The sequence below is a fragment of the Procambarus clarkii genome, chromosome 69 (genome assembly GCF_040958095.1).
Source record: "Procambarus clarkii isolate CNS0578487 chromosome 69, FALCON_Pclarkii_2.0, whole genome shotgun sequence".
Lineage (NCBI taxonomy): Eukaryota > Metazoa > Arthropoda > Malacostraca > Decapoda > Cambaridae > Procambarus > Procambarus clarkii.
In genome coordinates, this window is record NC_091218.1 from 1,771,356 (window position 1) to 1,780,720 (window position 9,365).

Below are 9,365 nucleotides of genomic sequence, written 5' to 3' on the forward strand. Positions count from 1 at the left end.
GACTCAATTATTAATTTATGTTTTTCAAGATGAAGACGAATTTTATTTGCTATTATAGATTCGTGCTATTATAGGTTCTCTGTGGATTTGTTATCCCCTATCGTTTGGGAGAAAAAAAATGACTAATACGTTCGGCGAATGACTTTGACTTCAACTTCACTTGGACTTCGTTCATGTCATCGTATTTTCCGTAATATATAAAGGTTATGTCAATGCAATTATATTATTGTGTGCAAATAAGTTTGAAATTTCATGTACCCTAAAAATATTAAAATAAAGAATAAGAATAATTAAATAATTGTTGTAGTAAATTGTCACACGTTCATCATACGCAAACGAACACACAGTTTGGAGCGTCAGTACAAGACCGCCGCCATTTTAAAACACGGCTTCGAATGTAAGTAATGTTTTTCTCGTACTAACACTGTGTTATACAATAGATTTGGTCTTGAATTCACAAATTTAGTTGTTACATCTGACAGAGTATGTTAGATGGTGTAATGCTGGTCCATGTTAACGTATTTGTGGGCTTGGTTGGTTTAAATGTGGAGGCGAGGCCTGGCAGTGCTGGTGTATGTGGAGGCGAGGCGAGGCCTGGCAGTGCTGGTGTATGTGGAGGCGAGGCCTGGCTGTGCTGGTGAGTATGTGGAGGCGAGGCCTGGCAGTGCTGGTGTATGTGGAGGCGAGGCCTGGCAGTGCTGGTGTATGTGGAGGCGAGGCCTGGCTGTGCTAGTGTGTATGTGGAGGCGAGGCCTGGCTGTGCTAGTGTGTATGTGGAGGCGAGGCCTGGCTGTGCTAGTGTGTATGTGGAGGCGAGGCCTGGCTGTGCTAGTGTGTATGTGGAGGCGAGGCCTGGCTGTGCTGGTGTATGTGGAGGCGAGGCCTGGCTGTGCTAGTGTGTATGTGGAGGCGAGGCCTGGCTGTGCTAGTGTGTATGTGGAGGCGAGGCCTGGCTGTGCTAGTGTGTATGTGGAGGCGAGGCCTGGCTGTGCTAGTGTGTATGTGGAGGCGAGGCCTGGCTGTGCTAGTGTGTATGTGGAGGCGAGGCCTGGCTGTGCTAGTGTGTATGTGGAGGCGAGGCCTGGCTGTGCTAGTGTGTATGTGGAGGCGAGGCCTGGCTGTGCTAGTGTGTATGTGGAGGCGAGGCCTGGCTGTGCTAGTGTGTATGTGGAGGCGAGGCCTGGCTGTGCTAGTGTGTATGTGGAGGCGAGGCCTGGCTGTGCTAGTGTGTATGTGGAGGCGAGGCCTGGCTGTGCTAGTGTGTATGTGGAGGCGAGGCCTGGCTGTGCTAGTGTGTATGTGGAGGCGAGGCCTGGCTGTGCTAGTGTGTATGTGGAGGCGAGGCCTGGCTGTGCTAGTGTGTATGTGGAGGCGAGGCCTGGCTGTGCTAGTGTGTATGTGGAGGCGAGGCATGTACAACACTCCCCAATAGGAAGAAAACCCACTGGGTTCTAGGCTAGGTTAGGCTTATCTGTAATAATTGAATTAAGCCTAGCAAAGCCTAGAACCTAGTTCAGTAATTTAAAAATGTTGTAACTTGAAAAATGCCATTCAATACATTAAACAATTTAAATATTTTCAGGCAATCAACACAACCCTCTCATGTTGGCTAACCCTCTCTCATGTTGGTCAATAATTTAATTATTTTTTTTGGAGTAATCTTTGCTGTTGAAATGTAGTCTTTTTGAGACTACATTTCAAATGTAGTGTGTGTGGAGGCGTGTATGTTAGGTATTACCTAATATACACGGTCTAATATATCTATCTGTGTGAAATAGATTAAATCCATTTATTTGATATTCAGCTAATAGTTCTGTATTTTCTACATTCATCCATGTTTTGGTAAGTGCAATAATATGTATTGTTTCATTGCAGATTAGAGATTCAAGATAGTTCTAGATTTCCGAAGTACTGAAACGCGCGCCATACAGGCTTGGTGGATCAAGGTGCAAGGTAAAATTATTTACATTTACTTGTTTTGTATTTATATGCATATATGCATTTATATGCATTATTCTATAGAATAATAGATCTCGTAATAATTTTGCAAAAATAGTGGCATTTACTATTTTTAAAAGATTATTAAAAAATTTACTGATATGGTGCATTCGGAAGGGCGAAGAGGGAGAACGGCCTGTTGACATAGCTCGGGTGCAGGGGGGGGGGGTTGTGTAAAAGCCTGGTTTGTGCCTCGGAGAGGCTATGGGATCCAGTAAGTTCAGTAGAACTTCGGTTTCAACCCTTTTACCCTGTTGTAGCTCAGTCGATTAAGGCAGTGTCTGGGATGCTCCCGGACGCAGGTTCGAATCCTCGTCACGGCCCTTGTGGATTTGTTCATTTGATGCATCACGTTATTGTGATCTGTGTGTGTAATTCTTCACTTGCTACAGCAACAGGAATGTGTGTGTATGTATTTGTGTTGTTGAATATGACCGAAAGTGTAAGATTAATGATTCTAACCCAAATCGTCTGAATATTTTTTTTCTTCACTGTCGAGAGTAGTTAAAAAAATTTACTCGAGTTTATTTTCACACTTTATTTATGGTCCTTAAGTCCCTCTCCTTAATGCTGCTGCTGTTTCTCGCATCTTTGCATCGCTTGTATGTTTGGGGGTTTGGCCTCTTGCTATATATTGATTCCATTTGTGTGTGTTTGGGTCTCAGGCCCTCTCGCAATTTCTGTTGAACAAACCCCTTTTCCTAGTTCTGCATCTCTCCTTTGGTACAAATTTTGTTGTGCTTTTATCATATATTTCACAAAACTTGACATACATTTCATTTACTTCATGTCCTATCAGCAAGTGTTTGTCAAATTCTTTAAGGAAAGTTTATCATCCTGATTGCAGATCTCTAGCGATATTATGTCAACTTCTTGTGGATTCGCAATCATTATTTAATTTACCTTTAGGTGTTCTTTCACCAGCACAGCAACACTGTACCTCTCCCAACCAGTTTAAGATAAAAACTAAGTACTAACTAATTAACTCAATGTAACCTACCTTACCCCCAAAATGACAACCCATGTCTTCTATTTTAAACAATGCTGTTTTGTTGACCAAATTGTATTTGTTTTTTTCTGCAATGTTTCCCCCCCCACCACTCTACCACCACATTGAGTTTAGTAGCTCTGTGCACGTCAGGTGCTGTTTAATATACAGACCTACTCCTCCATTTGACCTAGTTTCTCTATCACATCTATATCACTTTGTGCTTTAGGCCTGGTGGAGCTTGGTCCACCAGGCTGTTGTTTGGAGTGGCCCGCAGATACACATACAGTCTGCATATGATATACAGTCTGTTGATCAATTGAACTACAGTAGTTAGTTTTTATCATCCGAATGCACCAATATGTGTTCATTCTTCCCAGATGAAGGAACTAGGTAATATTCATCATCTGAATGCACCATCTGAAGCTTTAACACACTCATGATACACGAGAGGTTTAAAAAACTTTTAAAACTTTTAAAACTTTTTGACCTATGTATTTAAAAGCAATTCTAAAGTTAAAAAGTGTAGCATAGGCCCCCTCGCAGAATGTTCTTAATATGATCCTCAGGTTATAGTTTTCTATCTAAAACCACCCCTAGATCTCTTTCTTGATCAGAATTCTTTATAGATCTCTGTGGCTCGATCATAGAAACTGAGCAAATTCGTTACACTGGACCTTCCAGATCGAATACCATGCTGACAGTCTGATATATCATTCAGTACGTCTGCATCTGAAATTGAGCAATACCGGATTTATTATTTGGTTTTATAAATTTTATACTTATAATCTTAACTTATTTCAGAGACCACGAGTAATCTGGGCTTCGAACTCAACAGAAAAGCCTTCCGTAGACCTGCTTCTTTGCTACATAATAGACAAAATTTAGTAAGTATTGATTTATTTACTATTTATTATTTATTTACCGTTATTAGTATAATAGATCTCGTAATAATTTTGGAAAAATAATGGCATTTACTATTTTAAAAAGCTCGGGTGCAGGGGGGGGGGGTTGTGTAAAAGCCTGGTTTGTGCCTCGGAGAGGCTATGGGATCCAGTAAGTTCAGTAGAACTTCGGTTTCAACCCTTTTACCCTGTTGTAGCTCAGTCGATTAAGGCAGTGTCTGGGATGCTCCCGGACGCAGGTTCGAATCCTCGTCACGGCCCTTGTGGATTTGTTCATTTGATGCATCACGTTATTGTGATCTGTGTGTGTAATTCTTCACTTGCTACAGCAACAGGAATGTGTGTGTATGTATTTGTGTTGTTGAATATGACCGAAAGTGTAAGATTAATGATTCTAACACAAATCGTCTGAATATTTGTTTTTCTTCACTGTCGAGAGTAGTTAAAAAAATTTACTCGAGTTTATTTTCACACTTTATTTATGGTCCTTAAGTCCCTCTCCTTAATGCTGCTGCTGTTTCTCGCATCTTTGCATCGCTTGTATGTTTGGGGGTTTGGCCTCTTGCTATATATTGATTCCATTTGTGTGTGTTTGGGTCTCAGGCCCTTTCGCAATTTCTGTTGAACAAACCCCTTTTCCTAGTTCTGCATCTCTCCTTTGGTACAAATTTTGTTGTGCTTTTATCATATATTTCACAAAACTTGACATACATTTCATTTACTTCATGTCCTATCAGCAAGTGTTTGTCAAATTCTTTAAGGAAAGTTTATCATCCTGATTGCAGATCTCTAGCGATATTATGTCAACTTCTTGTGGATTCGCAATCATTATTTAATTTACCTTTAGGTGTTCTTTCACCAGCACAGCAACACTGTACCTCTCCCAACCAGTTTAAGATAAAAACTAAGTACTAACTAATTAACTCAATGTAACCTACCTTACCCCCAAAATGACAACCCATGTCTTCTATTTTAAACAATGCTGTTTTGTTGACCAAATTGTATTTGTTTTTTTCTGCAATGTTTCCCCCCCCCCCCACCACTCTACCACCACATTGAGTTTAGTAGCTCTGTGCACGTCAGGTGCTGTTTAATATACAGACCTACTCCTCCATTTGACCTAGTTTCTCTATCACATCTATATCACTTTGTGCTTTAGGCCTGGTGGAGCTTGGTCCACCAGGCTGTTGTTTGGAGTGGCCCGCAGATCCACATACAGTCTGCATATGATATACAGTCTGTTGATCAATTGAACTACAGTAGTTAGTTTTTATCATCCGAATGCACCAATATGTGTTCATTCTTCCCAGATGAAGGAACTAGGTAATATTCATCATCTGAATGCACCATCTGAAGCTTTAACACACTCATGATACACGAGAGGTTTAAAAAACTTTTAAAACTTTTTGACCTATGTATTTAAAAGCAATTCTAAAGTTAAAAAGTGTAGCATAGGCCCCCTCGCAGAATGTTCTTAATATGATCCTCAGGTTATAGTTTTCTATCTAAAACCACCCCTAGATCTCTTTCTTGATCAGAATTCTTTATAGATCTCTGTGGCTCGATCATAGAAACTGAGCAAATTCGTTACACTGGACCTTCCAGATCGAATACCATGCTGACAGTCTGATATATCATTCAGTACGTCTGCATCTGAAATTGAGCAATACCGGATTTATTATTTGGTTTTATAAATTTTATACTTATAATCTTAACTTATTTCAGAGACCACGAGTAATCTGGGCTTTGAACTCAACAGAAAAGCCTTCCGTAGACCTGCTTCTTTGCTACATAATAGACAAAATTTAGTAAGTATTGATTTATTTACTATTTATTATTTATTTACCGTTATTAGTATAATAGATCTCGTAATAATTTTGGAAAAATAATGGCATTTACTATTTTAAAAGCTCGGGTGCAGGGGGGGGGGGGTTGTGTAAAAGCCTGGTTTGTGCCTCGGAGAGGCTATGGGATCCAGTAAGTTCAGTAGAACTTCGGTTTCAACCCTTTTACCCTGTTGTAGCTCAGTCGATTAAGGCAGTGTCTGGGATGCTCCCGGACGCAGGTTCGAATCCTCGTCACGGCCCTTGTGGATTTGTTCATTTGATGCATCACGTTATTGTGATCTGTGTGTGTAATTCTTCACTTGCTACAGCAACAGGAATGTGTGTGTATGTATTTGTGTTGTTGAATATGACCGAAAGTGTAAGATTAATGATTCTAACACAAATCGTCTGAATATTTGTTTTTCTTCACTGTCGAGAGTAGTTAAAAAAATTTACTCGAGTTTATTTTCACACTTTATTTATGGTCCTTAAGTCCCTCTCCTTAATGCTGCTGCTGTTTCTCGCATCTTTGCATCGCTTGTATGTTTGGGGGTTTGGCCTCTTGCTATATATTGATTCCATTTGTGTGTGTTTGGGTCTCAGGCCCTCTCGCAATTTCTGTTGAACAAACCCCTTTTCCTAGTTCTGCATCTCTCCTTTGGTACAAATTTTGTTGTGCTTTTATCATATATTTCACAAAACTTGACATACATTTCATTTACTTCATGTCCTATCAGCAAGTGTTTGTCAAATTCTTTAAGGAAAGTTTATCATCCTGATTGCAGATCTCTAGCGATATTATGTCAACTTCTTGTGGATTCGCAATCATTATTTAATTTACCTTTAGGTGTTCTTTCACCAGCACAGCAACACTGTACCTCTCCCAACCAGTTTAAGATAAAAACTAAGTACTAACTAATTAACTCAATGTAACCTACCTTACCCCCAAAATGACAACCCATGTCTTCTATTTTAAACAATGCTGTTTTGTTGACCAAATTGTATTTGTTTTTTTCTGCAATGTTTCCCCCCCCCCCACCACTCTACCACCACATTGAGTTTAGTAGCTCTGTGCACGTCAGGTGCTGTTTAATATACAGACCTACTCCTCCATTTGACCTAGTTTCTCTATCACATCTATATCACTTTGTGCTTTAGGCCTGGTGGAGCTTGGTCCACCAGGCTGTTGTTTGGAGTGGCCCGCAGATCCACATACAGTCTGCATATGATATACAGTCTGTTGATCAATTGAACTACAGTAGTTAGTTTTTATCATCCGAATGCACCAATATGTGTTCATTCTTCCCAGATGAAGGAACTAGGTAATATTCATCATCTGAATGCACCATCTGAAGCTTTAACACACTCATGATACACGAGAGGTTTAAAAAACTTTTAAAACTTTTTGACCTATGTATTTAAAAGCAATTCTAAAGTTAAAAAGTGTAGCATAGGCCCCCTCGCAGAATGTTCTTAATATGATCCTCAGGTTATAGTTTTCTATCTAAAACCACCCCTAGATCTCTTTCTTGATCAGAATTCTTTATAGATCTCTGTGGCTCGATCATAGAAACTGAGCAAATTCGTTACACTGGACCTTCCAGATCGAATACCATGCTGACAGTCTGATATATCATTCAGTACGTCTGCATCTGAAATTGAGCAATACCGGATTTATTATTTGGTTTTATAAATTTTATACTTATAATCTTAACTTATTTCAGAGACCACGAGTAATCTGGGCTTCGAACTCAACAGAAAAGCCTTCCGTAGACCTGCTTCTTTGCTACATAATAGACAAAATTTAGTAAGTATTGATTTATTTACTATTTATTATTTATTTACCGTTATTAGTATAATAGATCTCGTAATAATTTTGCAAAAATAATGGCATTTACTATTTTAAAAAGCTCGGGTGCAGGGGGGGGGTTATGTAAAAGCCTGGTTTGTGCCTCGGAGAGGCTATGGGATCCAGTAAGATCGTCCTTCCTTTCCTCCCTAGAATCTGGATGTAGCAGGTGCTCAATTGTCAAAAGTGAAAAATTGGTTTTGTCTTCCGAATGCACCATTTCTGTAAATTTGCTAATAATCTTTTAAAAATAGTAAATGCCATTATTTTTGCAAAATTATTACGAGATCTATTATACTAATAACGGTTTGATAAAATACAGTAGACTGCCTACTGGTTTTACCTGTAATAAGGTTTGATACAGATGATTATGATTATGGTTTTGGCCTCCACCACCCTCTCACCTAACTTGTTCCAACCATGTCTACCACGCTGCTTGCGAAAGTTAATTTTCTAATATTTCTGTGGCATCTTTGTTTGGTTACCTTTTACAATATCTTCTTTTTATTCTACCATCTAGTTTTGGCATTTTATGCCTCTAACCTGGGAGCCACTTATTGGCAAGTCTATACCTTTACCAGTTGATGTGATTCTTTAGATATGGGCACCATATCTCCAGGTGTCCTACACAATTAGCTTTAATTAAATTTTCCAAAATTATCACTTACACTTGTAATACAGGGTTCTAGGTTCCCTATAGTGTCCTTTATTGAAATAGAGTTTAACAACAATTTCAATGTCCCTATTTTCTTTTAGATTATATCTCAACATATAATTAATGTCCAACAGGACATGATTACTCTTTCCAATGGGAGGATGGTATTGAATATTTGATCTAGTACTGATGGAATAATTTATATAATAATCACTAGAAATTATTTCGATAAGAATTTGAATTTATGCATGTCTTTGTTTTGGCATGCCTCTATTTCCATATGTTACATTTCTGCATGTCTCCAATTCTGGAAGTGTTCACTTTTGCATGTGCCTGACAAGGATGTTATATGCACCAGCTTTAATTATCACACATTGTATATAATGAATGACTTATTTTTAGAATTTTAATACATATTGCATCTGTCAATACATTATTAACAATAATATAGGTAATATGGTAGTCTAATGTAGAAATTTGACACTCTTTAACAGAATGTACGAGTATAAGCGAAAAAAGCGACTCCAATACAACAACAGATGGATGCAAGTATCAAGAAGGCTAAAACGTATACACAAAATGCATCCAAATACAGCTGTACACACTAGTGAACCCATTAATCTTACTGAGGCAGCATCAAGTTCAGAGATTGAGTCGTCAGACAATGACATTAGTTCTTTTGAAGCCGAGTCAAATCAAGAGTATGGATTAGGCTCTGAAATTGATGATTTACACATGAATCTTACTGATATTCATGATGTATTATCTAATTCTCAAAGTGAGGAGGAGAATGATGACCATGATAATCATCATTCACTTGTTTACCCACAGAATTTATTAATTCAGTGGGTAAACAAGAATGGTGTTACACACAATGCTGTTGATGAATTATTTTTTTGCAGTAACAGAAAAAATGGAATACATAATGAAGGAATTATCAAAATTGACATTTTTATCAGGGGATATCCTGAATATTGTCAAAATGACGGAAACCCATATGTCAAAAACACATGGAGATATACCAATCCTGGAAGACATTCTTCCATCCCCACTTGAAACTGTTGAGCAGGTGGAAAGTCTGTCACATGAGCTAAAAGTTAACAGTGAATATAAAAAGAGTATGGTAAGTGTTGCTTAATTCTTT

The 9,365-nt window shown here is 38.6% G+C and overlaps 1 protein-coding gene across 2 annotated transcripts in view; it reads left to right on the top strand.

The window, feature by feature from the left end:
* Positions 1 to 365: 365 nt before the first annotated feature.
* Positions 366 to 9,365, top strand: part of LOC138355912 (uncharacterized) — an 11,024-nt gene continuing 2,024 nt past the window's right edge. The window contains exons 1-2 of one of the 2 annotated variants that reach the window (XR_011224056.1): positions 366 to 397; positions 1,876 to 1,953. Coding sequence is in view for 1 of the 2 variants with exons in the window: in XM_069311465.1 (XP_069167566.1) it covers positions 9,081 to 9,344 (264 nt within the window). In the remaining variant the exon portion in view is untranslated. Of the gene's footprint in view, positions 398 to 1,875; positions 1,954 to 8,783; positions 9,345 to 9,365 lie in introns of those variants that run through there. The other variant, XM_069311465.1, reaches the window with a different exon arrangement.